The sequence below is a fragment of the Paramisgurnus dabryanus genome, chromosome 21 (assembly GCF_030506205.2).
Source record: "Paramisgurnus dabryanus chromosome 21, PD_genome_1.1, whole genome shotgun sequence".
Lineage (NCBI taxonomy): Eukaryota > Metazoa > Chordata > Actinopteri > Cypriniformes > Cobitidae > Paramisgurnus > Paramisgurnus dabryanus.
The window spans coordinates 12956193-12978193 of NC_133357.1; the positions used below are offsets into that span (position 1 = coordinate 12956193).

General features: G+C 37.9%; 2 protein-coding genes across 2 annotated transcripts in view; one reads left to right on the forward strand and one right to left on the reverse strand.

Moving 5' to 3' along the window:
- The window catches only part of stat6 (signal transducer and activator of transcription 6, interleukin-4 induced), a 30809-nt gene extending 18475 nt beyond the window's left edge, over positions 1-12334 (forward strand). The window contains exons 8-20 of the mRNA XM_065285669.1: positions 193-327; positions 497-673; positions 3740-3827; positions 3986-4108; positions 4188-4280; positions 4367-4570; positions 4743-4837; positions 4922-5055; positions 5195-5344; positions 8232-8292; positions 9054-9164; positions 10457-10534; positions 10618-12334. Of these exons, the coding sequence (XP_065141741.1) occupies positions 193-327; positions 497-673; positions 3740-3827; positions 3986-4108; positions 4188-4280; positions 4367-4570; positions 4743-4837; positions 4922-5055; positions 5195-5344; positions 8232-8292; positions 9054-9164; positions 10457-10534; positions 10618-10717 (1549 nt within the window). The 3' untranslated portion in view covers positions 10718-12334. The remainder of the gene's footprint in view (positions 1-192; positions 328-496; positions 674-3739; positions 3828-3985; positions 4109-4187; positions 4281-4366; positions 4571-4742; positions 4838-4921; positions 5056-5194; positions 5345-8231; positions 8293-9053; positions 9165-10456; positions 10535-10617) is intronic.
- A 1436-nt stretch (positions 12335-13770) lies between these two features.
- On the reverse strand, positions 13771-18638 carry mipa (major intrinsic protein of lens fiber a). Its single transcript, XM_065286673.1, has 4 exons — positions 17332-18638; positions 16894-17058; positions 14784-14864; positions 13771-14690 (listed from the first exon to the last, which is right to left on the reverse strand). The coding sequence occupies exons 1-4, from the start codon at positions 17689-17691 to the stop codon at positions 14505-14507; spliced, it is 792 nt and encodes a 263-aa protein (XP_065142745.1). The 5' UTR covers positions 17692-18638; the 3' UTR covers positions 13771-14504.
- Between the last annotated feature and the right edge of the window lie 3363 nt (positions 18639-22001).

The window sequence follows — 22001 nt, forward strand, 5'->3', positions numbered from 1 at the left end:
TAAGTTATGCTTAGGGTTTGGGATAGGAGACCCAGGGACATCTCTAAATTGGCAAAATCAAGTCGTGCATCTATCATCATGCTCTCAGCAGCCAAAAATTCGCAAACCAAACGCATTATGGTCATTTTTTAATGCAAAGCTGTCCATTGGCATCTGCTTAATTTGGGTGTCCTCTGTTTTTCTGGTTTAAAGGTGTGAGCAGTTGCTTGGGGTGAACGGAAATCTAAGACATGAGGTTATGTTGGTAAAGAGAGACCATGGAGTGGCTGAACCGTTTCAAACGATGGAGGAAACTCTGTCACGTCTTCTCCAGACTCTCATACAGAGGTAACTAACCCGTGTCTTGTGAGAACGACTTTTTGGATTGCATTTGCATTTGCAAAAGCTTTATTCTTCAGAATGTCACACTAGGTTGCCTCAGATAGAAATTACACAATAACAACAAATGATAATCTCATTTTTTTTATTGTTTTTTAAAAATCTCTTGTTTATTCAGTTCCTTGCTGGTAGATAAGCAGCCTCCCCAGGTGATTAAAACCCAATCCAAGTTTTCCACCACTGTGAGGTATTTACTGGGAGAAAAGATCGCCCCTGGGAAACCCGTCCTGTTGAAGGCCCAGATTATTACTGAGGCACAAGCAAGAAACCTGGGTCAACAAGGAGTCATACCCAGGTAAGAAATCTTGTTATAGACTTATTTTTCTGAGGTTAAATAAAATTATAATTGATTATAAATGTATGTATTTTATAAAATAATTTATTTTATAATCTATTTTATGTATTTGTCATAAAACTGGAACCCCCTTGGAATCATCTCATGCCCCCAAGGGGGCCTGTCTCCAGTTTCAGAATCACTGGATTAAAGGGGACATTTCACAAGTCTTTTTCAATATGTCAAAGAAATCTTTGGTGTCCCTACAGTTTGTGTGTGAAGTTTTAGCTCAAAATACCCCACAGATAATTTATTATAGCATGTTAAAATTGCTTCTTTGTAGGTGTGTTTTTTTAAATAAAAATAAGCTGATCTCTGCACTAAACGTGAGTGCGCTGGTTGGATAGTGCAGATTAAGGGGCTGTATTATCCCCTTCTGACATCACAGGGGGAGCCAAATTTCAAAAGTAACTGGGTTGATCTTTTAAAATTTTCTAGGTTGACAAAAAGATATAAAAGATGAGTCCAAACAAGTTTATTAATATTTAAACAACACAATGCATATGTTTTAATATGTATTTTGGGACTAGTTCAAAAGTTAAAGGGGACATGTCACAATAATTTTTTAAGATGTAAAATAAATCTTTGGTGTCCCCAGAATACTCAAGTGAAGTTTTAGCTCAAAATACTATATAGATAATTTATTATAGCATGTTAAAATTGACACTTTGTAGGTGTGAGCAAAAATGTGTCGTTTTGGGTGTGTCCTTTAAAATGCAAATGAACTGAAGAGATGCAAACACTGATCACAATGATGGTGGTTTGATGCAATTCAAATTCATTTGTGCTGTCAACTCTCTTGCTCTCTGCACTAAATGGCAGTGCTGTGGTTGGCTTACAGAGAATGGTTTACCAAAACTAAGTTACTGGATTGTTCTTTTTTACATTTTCTGGGTTGATAGAAGCACTGGGGACCCAATCATAGCACTTAAACATGGAAAAAGTCTTTAATATTTAATGAAATAACCCTGATTTTCAATCACATATTTAATGTGTCCTGTCATACCCTCAGTCTTTTACATTGCTGTTGGGTGACTTTATTGTCATGCCTGAAAGTCTGAGCCCTTATTACATTAGGAGAGAAACTAAGGAGATATTATCACTAGGGCTGGGTTTCGATTCAAATTTCAAGAATCGATTCGATTCCGATTCTCAAGATCTTGGATCGATTATCATTGTTCGATTCAATTCGATCCGATCCGATCTGATCCGATCTTCGAGATTTAGATAAGTGTTTTTGAAAAAAGCCCGAAATGGTGCCAGATAGGGGTGCATGGCATGACCAAAAATCTATTCCATGAGTCATTTTATCAGTATATTTCATGGTATACATGTTTTTCAGTTTTTTGGATTATAAAAATGTGCAGTTATTTGCCACTCACTATAGCTTTTAACTGCTCACCACAGTTTTAAAATATGGACAATTTAAAGTTAATAATGTTAAAGTGAAAATGCCCAGATGATAACAACAGATTAAGTCTTGATAGACAGAATCTTGTTTTTAATTGAGTTATTAATTTTAAAGACTATTGAAGCTATAGTATGCATTGTATTTTGTATTTATGCATACATTACATTAAAAATAGGCAGTATGTAAAATGAACAGGTATAAATTTATGCACAAACCTACAGACAGGATAAATACCTGTATATGAGAGACGGACCTCTTTATAGATATTATGACGGGTGCTATGATGTGATGAAGTCTGTTTTGACGCTCTTTACTTTCTATTACACGTTAACATTTTCGTCTCTTTCTCGTCTTTCTGAACAAAGATGTTTGTACTATAAGCAAATTAGGCGTCAAACTACAGCGCACGTGTCACTGATATAAACGCGAGTTTTGTAATTAGCTTGCTTAAAGTTCAGAAACCTTTACAACTATTAGCATTATTATGTGTAAGAAGAACTCTTTATTTGGCGACCCGTTGCGCGCGCCTGAAGAAACCTCTGCCCGTCAGAGACCGGCTGCATGAGCACAGAGGGAGGGAGGGAGAGAGAGAGAGTTTCACTGGAGACCCGCGGTGGATTCACTGCATGGCGCTTATTATAAAAATTACACAAATAACTCGTTCATTTGTTATGAGTGGATTATTTTACATGTAGATCGCAGCTTTAAGCGTTTCTAGAGTTTTCAAAACAACCGCTTGCTTAACGTTCCTGACGGCTATGTTCGTTTTTTTAATGTCCTTCCACCTCGCGCGCATGCGTAAATTCAATGACGCGGCAAGTTTAAGTTATTAATTATTAAATCGATTCTTTGAGTTACGGATCGATCTTTAGAGATTAACATGAAAATCGATTCAGAATCGGTGAATCGATTTTTTCAACACAGCCCTAATTATCACCAATTTATAAGAGCAATTTCATCTCCGAAGAGCACCAAATTTAACACACCAAATTTAAAATTTATGTAACTTGCAGAGACAGTACTGGTGTTTTGCCTGTGATGCTGATTCATTGTCCATGTTACCAAAATTCTGTTTTGACCGAGATAAAATGAATGCACTGTAAAATAATAAACATATAAATGCATTTAAACAGTATGTGCTAACGCAACACTTTATCAGTTGACATACAGAAACAGTTCACATTTGCTTAACAGATATTGCAAATTACTTACATTTCGAAACAAGAATTCATTTTTACTGCGTCTTGACTTAAGCTACTCTTCCTGTGTGCATAAACGTGAACAGACAAATGTGAAAACCCGATCTACTGATACTGAAGCATTTCAGATAGATATCTTACTTTGATCCGTAACATGTCATTGTTTTATAATGTCACTTTTGTGCTGCATCCATATGTTGAAATCTGTCTACGAAGGCTGTCGTACATGTACATCGTACAGTTTAATGCGCTTAGACTTAAAGAGGAAGTGCAGGCACAACAAGATAAGCAAACAGATTCAGGGTTTCAGTTGAGCTGCTAACCAGACGCATGCCATGTAACTGTTTACAACATAAACTTGTATGGCCTGCAAATGTTTTATGGTAATTATTTATCTGTTTTTTTTTTCCCATTTAGTGAAAATGTAGGAGAACTTATCAACAGCACAGCCATACTAGAACATAACACCACCAGCAAGAGCACATGTGCCACCTTCAGAAATATGGTGGGTGACATTGCAGTGACATCTGTTTCAGTTTATAAAGAGTGTTGCTGTTTGCTTTCTTAGCGTTTCTTTCTGATTCGATTATGTTTGTGGAAAAGTTTTTAGATTAATTTGATGGTAAATTCAGGCATTTTATAAACCGTTTTTCTCCTCTTCAGTCGATAAGGAGGATCAAACGTGCTGACAGGAAGGGCTCAGAATCAGTGACAGAGGAAAAGTTTACCTTGTTGTTCACCACAGAATTGACCATCACAGGCTCTGATTGCCCCTATAGCATGCAGGTATGGACCGGTAGACTGTTTTATGTATGTTAGCTTGTGTTTTCAAAGTTACTTACTGATATATTTTTTCTTCTCCCAGATCATTTCACTTCCTGTGGTTGTAATTGTACATGGCAGTCAGGAAATTAATGCAATGGCAACCGTTGTATGGGACTGTGCCTTCTCCGAGCCTGTAAGTACTACTGGATGTGATGTGACACAGCTCTTGTTTAATACCACAATGTCCATCTGAAAGCGATTGTTTTGTGACATTCTCAGAACAGGGTACCGTTCGTCGTACCCGAGCGCGTGCCCTGGAAGCAGATGTGCGATGCTTTGAGCAGTAAATTCATGTCTGAAGTGCAGACTCAGCGTGGTTTGGACGTATACAATCTTCATTTTCTTGCCCAGAAGATCTTTGACCAACCAGACATCTCGGGAGACTTTACCAACATGCCTGTGTCCTGGGCTCAATTCAATAAGGTACCTATAAAACTTTCAAATGCCAACATGTTTAAGGTTTCAACAACATTGCAATTGAGCTAATTCAGCAGATTTTTCAGCACTTTTCCTACTTGCTGTATTTGTCTTATATTGAAACTCAGGGGTAAAATGGGAAGTAAATAAACATCTGTGACTAACTTCTGTAACACAGGAAGTTCTGCCTGGCCGAAACTTCACGTTCTGGCAGTGGTTTGAGGGAGTGATGGATCTTACAAAGAAATGCCTAAAAGAATATTGGAGTGAAGGGTATCATAGAATAGCAATGACTTTATTTGCTTTCTTTAGTAAAAGTTTAATCTTGAGACAATTGCCTTTTCATTGCCTTTTCAGATTGATCTTTGGCTTTATTGGAAAACAGCACCTCCATGTCATCCTGCAGAACAAACCCAGTGGCACATTTCTTCTGCGCTTTAGTGACTCAGAGATGGGTGGCATCACCATCGCCTACGTAGGCCCCACTGACAGTAAGTCTTAAGTCCTTCCATCCATCCACACATAAATTCAATAAATCTGTATATTATTTAGGCAATTAAGTCCTCAACATGTGCTAGAATTTTGTTCATATTCTTTCTAAGATACAATTAAAGCTTTTTTTCTGCTCAGATGGAGGCAGGAAAATACAGAATATTCAACCCTTTACCAAGAAGGATCTGGACTCAGCCGGACTTGGTGACCGTATACGAGATATTAACTGCATCACTCATGTGTATCCTGACATGCCAAAAAATGATGCATTTAAGAAATTCTTTACAGGCGAGTAAACCAAATTTACCAGATTCTTAAAGTCCCCCTGTGGTCAATGTGAAGTTTTTATTGTTGTTTATATGTCTAAAAAATTTGGTTTATTAGTTATTGGTATTTGGTCTGTGAAAAGTCATTGGGATCATTTGGGCTAGTTCTGTATGTCCATTGGGATGGTTTTGATAAGCAAATCTGGCAACCCATTTGGTTCAGAATATATAGAGGGTATGCAACAACGTCACTTTTCCACGTGACTATGCCGGAGCTCGCCCTGTTAAGTAGCAGAACATTCAACAAATATATATATATATATATATATATATATATATTCACTCCTGATGAGTTTGCACCCCTGCGCACGCACAAAACATTTCTTCGCAAAAACTGCAATTTTACATATCAATCAGAGATGGCGATAAAGAGGCCAGAGTTACGGACTGCCGCTTTAAGGCAAACCATGTGCATATTCATCATTCAGCACCATTGCAGAGTATTTTCTCTATGAATTTGCCTCGGGTGCCTATTTCACAAACATGCAAACAATCACATCAACACAGTTGAATGAGTGGATCTGGCAGTCCGAGCCATAGAAATATATGCCGCATAGACTCTGCACTGAAACGATTGCAGCATTGCTGCTTCAGCTCTGCTTTGGCCCTGTCGCAATTGGCACACTCCGGACTTGTGGACTTCCTCATTTTGATGACATCATGTAGTGCAGACCTTGACGCGAGTCCACGAGGACTTCTGGGTTGGTAAAATGCATGAAGCCAGCTGCAGTGCTGGCTTCGCCGAAGACCTAATCAAGGGTGCAAAGGGGGCGCTGATGAGCACACTTCGGAGCATAAAAATGACTGGGACACCCTACGGACTCGTAGACTAAAGGCCCGGGTATACTTTTTTTCCGCGTCCGCGTCCGGCTCGCGCGCGCACGCGTCCGCGCAGCTTTCCGGGTATAGTCCTCGCGGCTACACGCGGATGGCCGCGTTCGACACTATACGCAATACAAATGATTTCATATTCAAATTATTAGTCTAACAGGCTGTCAGGGCAGCACTGATTTGGAGACATTTACAGTACATTATAACATTAGGATAGGTGAAGAAAAGTAACTGATCCACCATTGCAAACACAGTTTAGAACAAACAACAAGACAACAAAGAACAGGAATCAAACAAACATGCTCCAGAGCTTTCTGTTCTTGGAAGAAGTAAAAGTTAAAGAAGAAAAACGATAGTGTGTGTGCAAATGCTGTCTATTTCCTTTGTATAATTGTTTATAGTGGAGTGTCCTGTCTAAATATTTTCATGCGCATGCGCTGTCGTACGCGGACTGTACGCGCACTGTCCGCGCGGTCTCAAATTTTGGGCTGCACGCGGACGGTCCGCGCGGCCGGCCGCGGACCTTCCTGATGACGAAAATGACGTCATGCGGACGGCGCGCATACGCGGACGTCCCGAGTATACTTTCGGCTTAAGCGAGGATGTGCACTTTAAGGTCCACATAAAGTGTGCCATTGGAACAGGGCCTTTGCAGATACATGTCTGGAACTGTCGAACGCTACATCTATAAACATATATCTATGGTTTGAACTGTAGCAGGGACTAATTTGCATATTTATATCTATGGTCTGCGCTGGTGTGATTGAGAGGGGTGGGGACTAATTTGCATATTAATAGAAGTAGCCGTGAAAAGCTTGATTATCAGGTTCAGGTGTGTTTGATAATGGTTGGAGGTGAACTCTTCAGGAAAGTAGATTTCCAGGAACAGGGTTGGTGACCACTGGTGTAGAGTTACATTCAAGATAAGTCTTAAAGGAATATTCAATTTTCTTAAAAGAAAAATCCAGATAATTTACTCACCACCATGTCATCCAAAATGTTGATGTCTTTCTTTGTTCAGTCCAGAAGAAATTATGTTTGTTGAGGAAAACATTGCAGGATTTTTCTCATTTTAATGGACTTTAGAGCCCAACATTTAATACTTAACTCAACACTTAACAGTTTTTTTCAACGGAGTTTCAAAGGACTATAAACGATCCCAAACGAGGCATAAGGGTCTTTTCTAGCGAAACAATTGTCATTTTTGACAATAAAAATGACAAATATACACTTTTAAAGCACAACTTCTCGTCTAAATCCGGTCCAGCGCGACCTAACGTAAATGCGTAGTGACGTAGGGAGGTCACGTGATACATATATAAAACGCACATTTGTGGACCATTGTAAATAATAAACTGACACAAAGACATTAATTAGTATCAGTTGACATACAACAACGTCGGAACGGTCCTCCTTCTCAACACTTGTAAACACTGGGGCGGAGTTTCGTGTTCGTCCTCTGTGACCTCTTGACGTCATGACGTTTTGCGTGGGGTCACGTTGGCGCATGACGGCCCGGATTTAAACGAGTTGTGCTTTAAAAGTGTATGTTTGTTATTTTTATTGTCAAAAATGACAATGGTTTCGCTAGATAAGACCCTTATGCCTCGTTTGGGATCGTTTATAGTCTTTTGAAACTCCGTTGAAAAAAACTGTTACGTGTTGAGTTAAGTGTTAATTGTTGGTGTCTATTAAAGTCCATTAAAATGATTAAAATCCTGCAATGTTTTCCTCAAAAAACATAATTTCTTCTGGACTGAACAAAGAAAGACATCAACATTTTGGATGACATGGTGGTGAGTAAATTATCTGGATTTTTCTTTTAAGAAAATGGAATATTCCTTTAAGGGATAAACATTTTGTCTAAACATCACAGTCATCATTCACTTATTTGTGTGTAAAACCATGTTTTATTCAAAGTACAGTCAAATAAATTATATGTCAGATATAAGAGAACAAAGCAAAGTGTATTGCATACTATTGCAATTTACAAGTCTGTTTTCTCCTGTCTTAAACAGTGCCCTCCCCCCCTCATCCAGATGGATACCTGCCATTTAAACTAACAACAGTAGTCAACACGTAAGTTTTACAGAATATATAAACTGAAACTTCTTATTATTTGTATGTCGTTTTTGGTAAGTTATGGAGTACTATTAGAAGCATTAACATTGAACGTGTTTACATTCACAGTCTTTCTCTGTGTGATAATGTGTGAGGACTTATAAATGCATAAAACTTTTCTTTAATGGGGCAATGTGTAGTAGTATTTTATAATGTCTTTATTCATAAATATGTCCTCATTGGTGTCAAATGACCTCTGCCAATGATCTGACTTTTCTTTGTAGGCTTAGAATTTCTTTTCTTTATTTACATTGAACGGTTAAGTCCAAGAAGGCTTCCATGTCGTTTCGCCATATTGAAAAACTAATAGCAGAGAGGGACAAAAAGCACTAGCATTTTTGTTCAGAACACATGAACTAGCTGAAATCAACAGTGAGATCAGTAAGTACATAATGGCTACCGTACTTGCAACACGCATTTGGAAAAGCGAGGCGCTAGAGAGCACTATTCCTTTGAATGCAAAATGCAATTTCACCACTAGATGGGGGAAAATCCTACTAATTGTCCCTTTAAATGTGAAAAGGTCATATAGTTCACTTTGTTTCAGTTTTGTTTATGTGCACTGGTAATGGAACGGCCTGCAGGAAATATTCCATGCAAATGCAGTTTTCTGCATAGCCGGTTTATTGATTTCCATGTAAACTCATTTTTAATAGTTATCGTTTTTGTGCATGTAACACACTCATTGTCTGTAACATAATTGTTTTTGTAATCTTCAGAGACCCTAGCACCACATCCTCCAACATGCCAAATCAGAACGAACTTTTATCTGACCTCTTTACACTTGGCTCTCCTATGCAAATGCCTTTCAGCAACCCGGTTGACCCACAGTAAGTATAAATATGGCAGTATTTATGTACAGCGCATGAGAGACTCTACTACAATCAGCGCAGCACATTTTAATAAGACTTATTACACGGCTCTCTGGAATGCTTGATTCTGATTGGTCAGTTGAGACATTTGCAGGTTCGTTCTTTTCAAATAATAACCGCTCCAAAATAATAACGCATAGCCGGACTACTTGCACGAGTAAAATCGCTCCGCGCCAATAAAGATCAATAAAGATTACTGTTTGGCGCCATCTTGTGACAAACACTCGACAACCACGACAAGACACAGACAGCTTACTGAGACTGAACTTGACAAAATAGAGCATGACAGCTACGAAGCCAACACACAAAAAATACAGAATGGGCATTAAAACTTCTCAAAGACTTGCTAAAAGAGAAAAAATGGAGACAGACAAGTATGAAGCAGAGGATCTTAATAAGGTATTACGATCATTTTATGCATCTGTGCAAAGTTTCGCGGAAGGATAAAATTTTTAATTTAAAACAAATATGCCAATAAAATGTTTCAAATTCATATTCATGTCCAGTTTTTTTTCTTATGTGGCAAGTAGCCGTGTAATAAGCGGGATAATGTAGAGGCAGCCGGTAGTTATTGGGAAATAAGCCCCTTCAGTGTGATACAAGACCCTCCGCTTCGCGTCGGGTCCTGATCACACTGTCGGGGCTTATTTCCCGATAACTACCGGCTGCCTCTACATTATCCCTTACATAATAATCAGTGGCGGTCGGTGACTTGTTTTTTCGAGGGCACATGATGCAAAGTTTTTCACAACATGTATATGTGTAGTTCGTCATTTCAAAATATGTGTTCGGTGCGTTGAGTGAACCTACTGTATGTGCTCACGTGTTTTGTCAAAATAAGTGCCTGCTGCAGACGCGTCAAAAGGGTTTCTGATAAAAAAAGACACCCGGGTTTGCCAGATACTCACATAATCTCATGCGTAATCAGAGTTTACTGTTAAGTGAGTGTCTTGCGTGTATTTTGTGAACGTGAGCATCTCTTTTATCATAAATGGTTTTGACGCGTGTGCTGCAGGCACTTACTTTGGCAAAACACGTGATGCACATGGTTCACATGAAGCAACAAACACATATTTTGAAAACACAAGCAACACCCATGACACTCCGAACACATATTTTGAATTTGCGCCCCTCGGATGAGCAGTCATGAGCCACCACTGATAATAATTAATTATTGAATTATTGGTTTATACTGTTTAAAAAATATTTTTAAATGGCATTTTTGACTTTGTTCATGTTTCGTTTTCCAGACATTCCACTCTTTGTTCACCCCCGTATATACAAGACCATCACATGTCTTTTCCAGGACCAGTAATTCCAACAACCTTGTAAGTACCAACCACGAGAAATGCTTGTTGGTACCACAAACATGGTAAGCTGTGTTTCTCACATTTTTTTTATTCTATAACAGAATAAATTCTGCAAGTGAGATAATGGACATGGAATCGGGATGGAATGACGGGATTTTGTCAATGTGTCAAAGTGCCACCGAAGACCCACATTCTGCTTAGACGATTCATACCGCTCTTCTCTTCCTGTTGGATTAATGCTAACTAACACATGGCTCGGTGCTCCTTCCACTGCAAATTGCTTGTCTTACTAAGGTCACAAAAGGATATGATAATCTGATGTATAGGGATATGTTATATACACTTGTCTTTTATGTGTATAAACGCACACATACATGAATCAATCAATCAGTGGTAAACAATAAGACCGTGGGCTGAGGGATATGATCACATGGTTTGTATACAACTAAATGTTACAGTCATTCATAGTAAAATAACTCAACTAGACCATTGTGTTATTTTGGCACTTGAGTCATTCCTGAAGTATCAGTCTCGACAACAAAGCAGCATTATAATTGACAAGTGAGACAGTAAGAGACCAAATACATTTGACTTAACAAATATGTTGATTCTTTTTTTATCTGCTGTTTATTCAACTGTATGCTATCGGTAAAGCAAATAAATTGTTGTATTAAATCTTAGTTTAGGCCTCACAGTTATAACTCATATGTGTAAACTTTGCTCATCTGACAGTCTTTTTGTATTGAGAGTTGATTTGCATATTTACCATTGAATATTCAGTATTCTTCTGATGCTACAGTCAGGTTAGACTAGAAAAGCTAAAATCAAAATCGAATGTGACTATATTGAGTTTTACTTTACATGTTCATGTATCTTGATATGTTAATTTAGTGGCACAATCATCTATTTCTGCATTTTAGCACTTCTCTGAAAACCTCTTTACATGACTGAGAACCATGAATCGTGTAAAATACATTTTATATGCACAGAATTAAGGTGGTTTTGTGTTCACATGATGAAAGGTATGGGTCTCTGCATAGCCTACTCTACAATGTTTTGGTGAATCTTCCTCTTAATGCACACAAGTCGGCTTGCTTAAAATTGAAATGTAATATAGTTCCTTTCCCACAAACTGTGATTTTGCCTTCTATAAATACTGTTCATTTCCCTTGTAAAATAGTACAACTTCTAGTGCTTTGAAAAGGCAAACATATCAAATGGGCTGTTTTTCATTGTAAACAGTAACTGTTTGTATGTATTTTTAAAAGTCATAATATCACAATTTTTGTTTTAATTGCATAAGATGTTCCGTCGAACACGCTGGCTGGATATCTACCCGTCTCATCATTGATCTTATATCCCTTGTTAAGTCATGACGTAAAAAATACTGTTTCCGGGTCCAAGGTTCCATTTATTTGAATAGAGGATATTATTTAAACAGCCGTTTATGAGCGCTGCTTATTCATATTACACCTTTACACAAACATTTTATAACCTCACAGTGTACACAGCAGTCTCCAGGCTCACGGAATCACAGACGGCAATATATTAATAATTCATAAAAATTCCATGTCCATGTCTGGTCATCTCGGATTTTGTTATGAAGATAAAAATTAGGATTGGATGTTTTTGCATGATTATATGAGCGTATATTAGCATGATTTTTATGTTATTTCCCTATGGCATTTGAAATCAGTTGGCCCCAAAAGCAGTGCATGACGTCAGACTTAACAAGCAGATTGCAATGCACAGTCACAAAGGAATGTAAAACATTCATACATTTGTCCCTGAGGAAATTAAAATGTCAAAGTTTAAAAATGTGTGACTTTTTCTCTAAATGTAATGTGAGAAAAGTAAAGAAACTATATAAGAATCTTTTTTTTTTTTGAATATATATATATATATATATATATATATATATATATATATATTCATTTTTCCATGTTTTAGATATAATTATGAATAAAGTACAATGGCATGAAACAGTGTCTTGCCTGTGTATTAAATGTTTGTGGTTTGACCAGAATAAATGCTTGACTCATTTTCTATAAGATAAAGTTAAATATAAAAGTCTATTTTAACATGAACAACTGTTCGTTGTAATTTAAAAATAAACATAAAAATCATCAGTTGTTAAAGGAACACTCCACTTTTTTTGAAAATATGCTAATTTTTTAGCTCCACTAGAGTTAAACATTTGATTTTTACCATTTTGGAATTCATTCAGTCGATCTTCTTCAGGTCTGGCGCTAGCACTTTTAGCATAGCTTAGCACAATCCATTGAAACTGATTAGACCATTAGCATCGCGCTAAAAAAATAACCAAAGTGTTTAGATATTTTTCCTATTTAAAACTTGACTCTTCTGTAGTTACATTGTGTACTAAGACCGACAGAAAATTTAAAGTTGTGATTTTCTAGACAGATATGGCAAGGAACTATACTCTCATTCTGCCGTAATAATCAAGGACTTTGCTAATGTAACATGGTTGCATGCAGCAGGCCCAATAATATTACGAAGTGCCCGAAAATCGCCACCTGCTATTGAAAGATACTAAGGGGGCTATTTTCAGCTGCTGCGTAATATCATTGCGCCTCCTGGAAAATGAGAATATTTTCAAAAAAAAGTGGAGTGTCCCTTTATTAATGAAAGCACTGTGGGCTTGTACACTCCAAACTTTGTATACCCACAAAAAGCAAAGACATTCAGTAGCTTAAAATTATAATTTATACTAGTTTCAACAGTCATTTAAATTGAAAATTAAACCTTTACACTTAACATAACACTTGCAACAAATTATATATTTGCTTACAGTGCCCTATGAAGGTGGCACAATTATTGTGGTTTGATGATCTTTCAGCTATAACCTTGATCTCCTCCATCAGCGAGAGGACAGAAAGGCAAAGAGAAGGGTGGAGCATTTACCTTTTCATTAATCAGATCCAAAATGTTATAATAACATCAAGTGCATTTAATATCCAGTACAACACAAGCTAAAATACAGATCTCAGACTGATGGGCAAAAGTTAACTTTGACGTAACCTCACTACTGAGCCTAATTTTGGATAATGCCCTAAAATATAAGAAAATTTAAATGGCATTGTATCAAAATGCCGAGTAAGGCTTTCAATTTTTTCAGAATAAAATACAATAATTTTTTGTCCGAGAAAAAAATCTGCATTTTCCAAACGTGCTTTTTACACACATAAAGATGCCAAACTTTATGCATGCTGATTTGAATGGCAGAAAACAATAAAAATATCAAACATTGTGCATCTCTGAATAAATCTGGAGGTATTTAACTCAAGTTTGAAAATGATATGGGGAGGGGCAGGGGTTTGGTCAAGTGTTTGTATCAGGTAAAAGATTATATCAATAACTTTCATGTGTTTATTTCTTAATATAAAGAGACTGTGATTCTATTAAAGAAACACACATTGGGCTTTAATGCCACAGTTAAACAGTTTGAAACAGACTCATGGTGGAATCGAAAAACCACTTTTAGCTGTGAAACCAAATGTTTAAAGAGTTCATTCATGATACAAACACATGGTGGCTTCTGAAAAAGAACTAAACTGGAAATTGCCAGAATAAAAACACACATGCACAAAAACAACTTCTTAATGTAAGACTGTAAGTAGCATGGAAACTGTTGCAAAATGGAAACAAAACCTGAAATAAAATGAGTGTGATAGATTTAAACACTGTGAAACTGTAAAGCATGCAGAAGTCCACTTCTATACTGTAGTTCACTCAATGAGTAATGACAGATTCCCATAGTGGATGCCATGAGCAGTGCCATCCACCGGTTCGGCGGTCACTAACTTGTTCCCTATACCTGCGGGTACAGCATGCAGTCTTCGGTGTGAAGCTTTCTTAGGGTCTTAGTTTTTGGGAAGCTGTTATCCCGGAAGGCAGACTCACTTGGTATGTTAACGGTGTGTTGAGATCAATGTATGTGTGTTTTGCATAATTGTCCTGTAAATGTTTATAGCGCTTGTGTTTTGAGTTCGATAGTCTCCACTCGGATCTCCTGTTGGGTTTCAGCATCAGGTGGCCGGATGCCCTTGAGCATAGCCAGCCGCTCAGGCAAACCACGCATGCGTGGAAAAAGCAAGAAATCGTAGACCACAGCACCCATAGCACCGCCAATCATAGGGCCCACCCAGTACACCTAGAAGAGATTGAGAGAAAACATGAATGAATTTGTAAAAGCACAGATTATTTCCATTTGAACTTTTATTCTTTATCTCATGATCATCCTTACCCAATGGTTTATAAAGTTCCTTAAAAGCACAGCAGGGGCGAAAGACCTGGCAGGGTTCATTCCAGCACCGGTGTAATATATCTGCAATGAGATTTGAATGATTTGGATGTTAAAGAATATCCTTTTTTTAAGAGGGAGTAAAACTACACTCAAAATATATAACCCCATGATTCTGTATCCTTTGCATCTAAAGAGTTCATATTAGTATCTCAAAGATACATATTTGTACCAGACAGCAGACCCTCCGAGGCCAGATCCACATCAGAGCTGCTGACTTTGGCGCAGATTTGGCCAGGAGTCGTCTGCTGTCTGGTATACATATTTGAACCAAATGGTACATATTTGATCTTATTAAAGGGACATTCTACTTTTTCCAGCTCCCCTAGAGTTAAACATTTGATTTTGGAATCCATTCAGCTGAACTCCAGGTCTGGAGCTTTCACTTTTAGCATAGCTTAGCATACTTCATTGAATCTGATTAGACCATTAGCATCTCGCTCAAAAATAACCAAAGAGTTTTGATATTTTTCCTATTTAAAACTTGACTCTTCTGTAGTTACATTGTGTACTTAGACCAACAGAAAATTAAAAGTTGTGATTTTCTAGGCAGATATGGCTAGGAACTATACTCTCATTCTGGCGTAATAATCAAAGACTTTGCTGATGTAACATGGCTGCAGCAGGCGTAGTGATATTACGCAGTGCCTGAAAATAGTCCCCTACTATTGAAATTAACCAAGGCGACTATTTTCAAAAGCGCCTCACTGCAGAACACGACATCCAGGGGGCGGGGTTGGATTTAGATCCAGAGATCCCATTGGTCGGCAGTTTTACCACAAGACACGTCATACACGTGTTTCTGCGTTACCATTTCCGCATTAAGTCGTAACTAAATTAAGTTATTATTTTGACATAAAAACTAACTTTACTTATGACTACAATGGAGTAAAACATTTCGGGTAAGCCTACTATGAGTAATCTTACCACATGCAGTTTAAGACCTATTAATGGATACAGTATAAATTTGCATAATTATTAAAATATATATGGACTTTGAACTTGTTTTAACTCGTCTTTGCTTACAGCTATTAGGAAACAGGTTTCCCTCGTAGATGGTTTACTTTTTTTTAATTTGCCAATAAAAGATATCAAATAAATTTGTTTTTATATTTACTCGTATAGGAATAGCTGTGTGGGATAATGTACAAATAAATCCCTTCAGTGATATCAAACTGTCGGGAACATGTCCGTACCTCTCCTTACACCTAACTGTGATACTTTCTAAATTATGAATCTTTCTCAACTATATTATTAATCAAACGTACACTTAAACTGATAAGAGCAAACGTTGGCGACCACAAGTTGCAACTAATTGCGGGCTGCAACAACGCAAATATACTGGTTCATTTGGCGGAACAAAGTATATAAAGTGGGAGGAGTTGGATCTAGATCCAACCCCGCCCCCTGGATGTTGTGTTCCGCAGTGAGGACCATCTCACTATTTTCGGGCAGTGCGTAATATCATTGCACCTCCTGCAGCCATGTTACATCAGCAAAGTCTTTGATTATTACGCCAGAATGAGAGTATAGTTCCTAGCCATATCGACCTAAAAAAGCACAACTTTTAATTTTCTGTCGGTCTCAGTACACAATGTAACTACAGAAGAGTCAAGTTTTAAATAGGAAAATTATCCAAACTCTTTGGGTTTTTTTAGCGCGATGCTAATGGTCTAATCAGATTCAATGGATTGTGCTAAGCTATGCTAAAAGTGCTAGCGCCTGACCCGGAGATCAGCTTAATGGATTCCAAAATGGTAAGCCTCAAATGTTTAACTCTAGGGGAGCTGGAAAATGAGCATATTTTCAAAAAAAAGTGCAATGTCCGTTCAAAGGGTACTGCCACAGTGACAGGTTTCATGAAATATAGAAAAAATGCCATATACTACAAATTGGCTCAGTGTTTTTTCAGAAGTCTTCTGTTGTTTATGCATATGCAAAATTGCACATTTTCTCATTTAACGTTGGATTTATGCAGTGGTAACCAGTTGAAAAACCACTGCTCTAGATATCTAAAAAAAAAAGGAAGTCCTAAATAAATCCAGCCTCGTACCCCTAGCAGGTGACCCATAAGCACTGAGAAGCCAATGGACAGGGCTGCAGACCCTAGTCGCCCGTTTCTTCTCTCATCCGTCACAGCGAAGACACAGACCACAAGTTGCAGAGTCAGGAATATCTCTATGGTGGTGGCCATGCCCAAACTGATGCCCGGCTGAAGCTGAAAGATGTAAGACAGGAAAGACTTTTTGTTTCTGTTTTCAAGTTTCAATTTCACTGAAATCGACATTTCCATCACATGCTTGACCAGTCATCTGAAACTTTAAGCCTTTATGATAAAATATCTAAACATTTCGAGCACAATTTTAAAAGATACACAATAAGGCTACATCAGCAGCAGTTTCTCAGTGTTTAAGAATGCTCATGTTTCAGTAACTCAATCCATGCTGGCAATTCAGCAAATGGACATACTGGATGAATGAAAGGCCCTTACCGTGTTCAGGGCCAGATTGCCTCTGACATTGTTTGGCGTGACTCCATACAGCACAGCAGCCCCGGCTAGCGCACCCAAGCATTGGGCACAGATGTAGAAGAATGCACGAAAGAGAGACATCTGGGAGCTGATCAGGTAGGCGAATGTGACGGCCGGGTTGATGTGGCCACCACTGACGTGGCCAATGGACTGGATGAGTGTGGCAGCTGCCAGCCCAAAGCAGAAAGCGACCTGGAGCACATTGAGTGGTCCGGTGGTCCAACGGAGAGCTGCTCCCAGCCCAAAAAACACAAAAAACATCGTGCCATAGAACTCGGCAAATACAGCCCGCCAAAAAGACATGGACCGGAATTCCCACATGGTTGTAATGGTGATCTCAAAAAATGGAGGGATGTGAATGGAAAGGTAAAAGCACCTCCAAGTTAGCAAAAAGAGCTTCCTCTTAGATCAGTCTACTGTACCTTTGATTTTTGTGGGTGGACACAACAAACAAAGGTTTATAAACTATGAAACGCCTTTCTAACATACACCCCAACTCATCTGCCCTGTTAATTTCTCACCTCAGGATTTGTCATAAAACATCAAACGTGAAACAGGCAAATGATCTCTGCATCTATGTAAAATTCCTAGATTATTTTTAATAAAAGGACATGGCTAGACAAAAATAACCAATGCCTGTGGACTTTCAACCTCTCTAATGGGGCATAGAGAGAGGACGTGGGGTATTTATAAAGACCCTCAGTGACACTATAATCCTACTGGAGGATTGTGGGAGGGGGCTGCAGACAATACATCAAATCAAATAAAAAAATGTGTAACCCTTTCCTGCCCTGCACTTTCAGGGTTTTAGGGTCACTTAAATTTTCGGCTACAAATTTACAACCATATGATGGCGAAATGCATGAAGCTTTTTATGAATTGATCAATTGTTAATTTGTTATCAGTAATGATCAAATAATAAAAAATGTCTTTAAATAGAGATCGCAACAAGATCATTTTATTTCTCTTATTGTTTAAACATGCAAAGGAGACATACTCCACAAGATAAAAAAAACACTATGGACCACTTTAAAATGACAGCTCATGAAACTGAGGAATTGCTTCATGTTTGCTCTTAGCTGAACTCAAATACAATACCAGGACCCCTGAAAGGGTCTCGTCCCCTAACACAAAAATCTACTCTGGTACCATACATGCACACACACGGTCAGAAAAAAATGGTCCCAAGCTATCGATGGGCCCTATGATAAGTTCCTAATATGTACCATATGGTACATTTGGTACCTATATGCAACTTTGAGGTACTAATATGCACTCATGGGTACCAATAAGGTGTAAACTGAATTTTTTGAAAGGGTATTGCCTCAGTGACAGCTAGGCACCATTCATGAACATTTTATCTGATAGTTGCTGGACAGAAGTGAATGTTTGTTTTTGAGTAACACAATAAACAAATAAGAGTGATTTAAAACAGTTTCTAAATGCATATAATTGCACCCCAGACAGCAGACAACTCTGGGTCGGATCCGCACTGGAGCTGCTGACTTTGGCGTGGATCCAGTACGGATCCGGCCTAGAGTCGTCTGCTGTCTGGGACTGTTTTTACTTTGACAAATATGTTTTCTCAAAATCATGTTTTGTGGCTTGATCAAAACAAGAGCAAATTTCTCTAGCACAGTGTTTAGTCCACCGAGACCAAGCATCTGCTTTGCTACTGCTTTTAATATTTGCCCCAACTGCTATCGCACATAAATCACATCCCTCCAGAACCAACAACGCTCTCACCTCGTTCCATGGGACCTAGGTGAGAACTTTTCCTGTAAACCTATGGTCAGGGCTGTGCCAGTTGGTTCTGTAAAAAACTGATTAGGTAGAGTTTTACATTGTGTGTGCAGTCAGGACTGCTGGCCTGAATCCCAGTAAGGCTCTGGAAAATCCATGTTTGGAGAGCAGGGGGTATCGGTCTCTTCTTTAGGCACGCTGGTGAAAGGATATTGCTTTGCTTGTGCTTTAGCTCTTTTATTAGGTGTGAAACAAAATGCTGCCCGCAACAGTTTCTATTGCCTTTGATTAATGTTTGCTGTGCAGTTGCGTCTGCAGTGATAATGCAATGTATTGCATCTTTCTGCAAATGGTACTGGATTGTGCATGTTCAAGCATAATAGTTTAATAACTATTTTCTTATTTTCGAACCCCCTATTCTCATTAATGTCATTTTTGATACGGTCGGGTAAAGAAGAACGTTGCTTGAGGTACTTGTTCCTAATATTTTAACTACTAACACAACTAGATGTCACATGTTTTTACCCTACAGTCAAGTTTCAAGAAGACCTACCAAACCAGAAGGGTTTGCTGTGGGGGACTATAATTCTGGTTGGGTTACAAGTTCTGCAATGCAGCCTCAGTGTTACTAACTTGATGTGTCTCTATTGTTGGCAGGATTACTCCTTGTGCTGGCTGTTCATGTGTTGGTAAGCCACCTTTTGTTGTATGGTAGTGTCAGCTTAAACCTATTTTTCTGTTAACTCTGGTGCAGACTGCTGAGACCAACATAATACTGCTAAACCTGCCATACTGCCAGTGTAAACAAAATGCAGGCTCAGTAATTTCTATACTCTCAAAATAACCCAGGCTTCATAGATCAACATGGGACCTATGCAGTAAAACTAACAGTTCTTGAGGAATCATATCATAAGGACTACAGGAGACACTCTAGTGCTTAATGAACCCCTTAATAAAGTTCTCTATACTGCCAACATGTCTTTCAACCCATTAGTTTTTTTATGAATATTGAATATATTTATTAATAAGCATGTAACTCCTTAGTTCATCTTTAAAGAGAAAATATTTATGTCAGTCAACATGTCAGTCCCATCAAAATGACAAATGATCATGAACAAGACAATGAAAGATGAAGATCAACAAGATCATGAATCAAAACAAGACAATGAAAAGACAAAAGTACACAATTATAGCTGTCAGTATTTTCTGAAGTGAATTTTATGGCTACAGTTTTGATAATCGAAACAGATTGTAAACTAACATGGCTGCACTTTTTCAATGTCAATAGTATGAAGTTTCTCATTTGTGTATGTGAAATATGGATTGCAAGAGATTGGACAGAATTCACATTTACACCTTAAAATTTTCTGTAAAAAAGTTACACACATTGTGGTATTGAAATAATCATTTTTTACAGTGCAAATACAACATAAAAATAGAAAGGTTTATTGTATCTCAACATAAAATGTTCTCCTGATGGACATCCTGATGTCCCTCCCAGGCTGTCAGATTCTCATCCACATCACAACAGATATCTTTCAGCAATTTATCAAATCAGTTCCCCATTTACAAAAGTATACAAAAAAAAATAGAAAAACAGATTATGACAAACATGTCAAAAGCATTCTGTCATGAGTCATTCTTATGAACAGTTAAAACCGCATTAAACATTGGTTCATAGTTGCGTGGTTGCGTACACTTTGAGATCAGCACCCCCTAGTGGCGAACCACCCGGAGTTCCAACCACTGTGACGTGCTTCTGGCTAGAGGGGATACAGCTACGGCCAAATCTCGCGAAATGTTGGGTTTAGAATTAGGTTTGGGATAAGATTAGAAAGGAAAACAGAGGTTCTGGAAATATTTAGGGTCAGGTTTAGGGGTATGATGAAAACAAAAAAATCACAAAATTAATGTGAGGTCAAAACAAATCTTTAGAATCAGCTGTTAACTTTCTTATCCTTATGGCAAAATTATATTTTCACAAACAAAGATTTCTTAAGAAAATACCTACTTTTATAGATTTCTTATGTATTGCTTCTGTCTTTTTTCTCCTCCCTTCTTTTCCATTTGTTCAGATGACTTTGGATGCATTGTTAATACATTTTATGTTTTATATATATATATATAAGTTGTATTTCATTTATGACCTGTTTGAATAAAATAATAATAATTAAAAAAAATCTTGTTCGACACATGGCGCCGCATGAACTGACAGGCGGATGACATCAAAATACCGCGAGAGCGATTGGAATCATACGGAGGAATCTGCTGTTGAATCGCTCTCGCGGTACTGTGATGTCATCCACCTGTCGGTTCTCGCGCTGCCACAAGAACTCGAACAAGCCTATTGATTAATGTTGTGAACTACTGAGTCAAAAACAAAGGATTCTTAAAGATTCGAAGCTTCAAGAAGCAGTGTCGACAGCACTTAAAAAGGAGCACATGAAAAATCAAGGTGGTAAAGAATAGCAGGAAGTTGAGGAAAATTAAACTTTGCATTGTTGTACAAACAGAAGAGCACTACGTCACGGGACCACTTAATATTTAGTAGCACTTAACTGGTCACAATGACTAAACACTTTTAAAGGTTCAATTTATGCAAACAACGTGTGGCAATGTTGAAATGATACCGTAATTAAATGTTTACGTAATAAAGTATTATATTGGCAACACTGTTGCATGCTTACAAATAGAAAATACAAATTATGTCCAGATTTCCCCAGCCAACATTTTATCAGGGAAGCACAGATTTTGTATTCATAGAAAATAAATATTACGCCTATAATTTCAATAATTAAAACACAGGTTAAAAAAAATCTAGATTTTTACCAAAGTGAAATGTGAAAAGCTTGATAGCCGTTGAAGTGAAACAACAACAAAAAAACAAA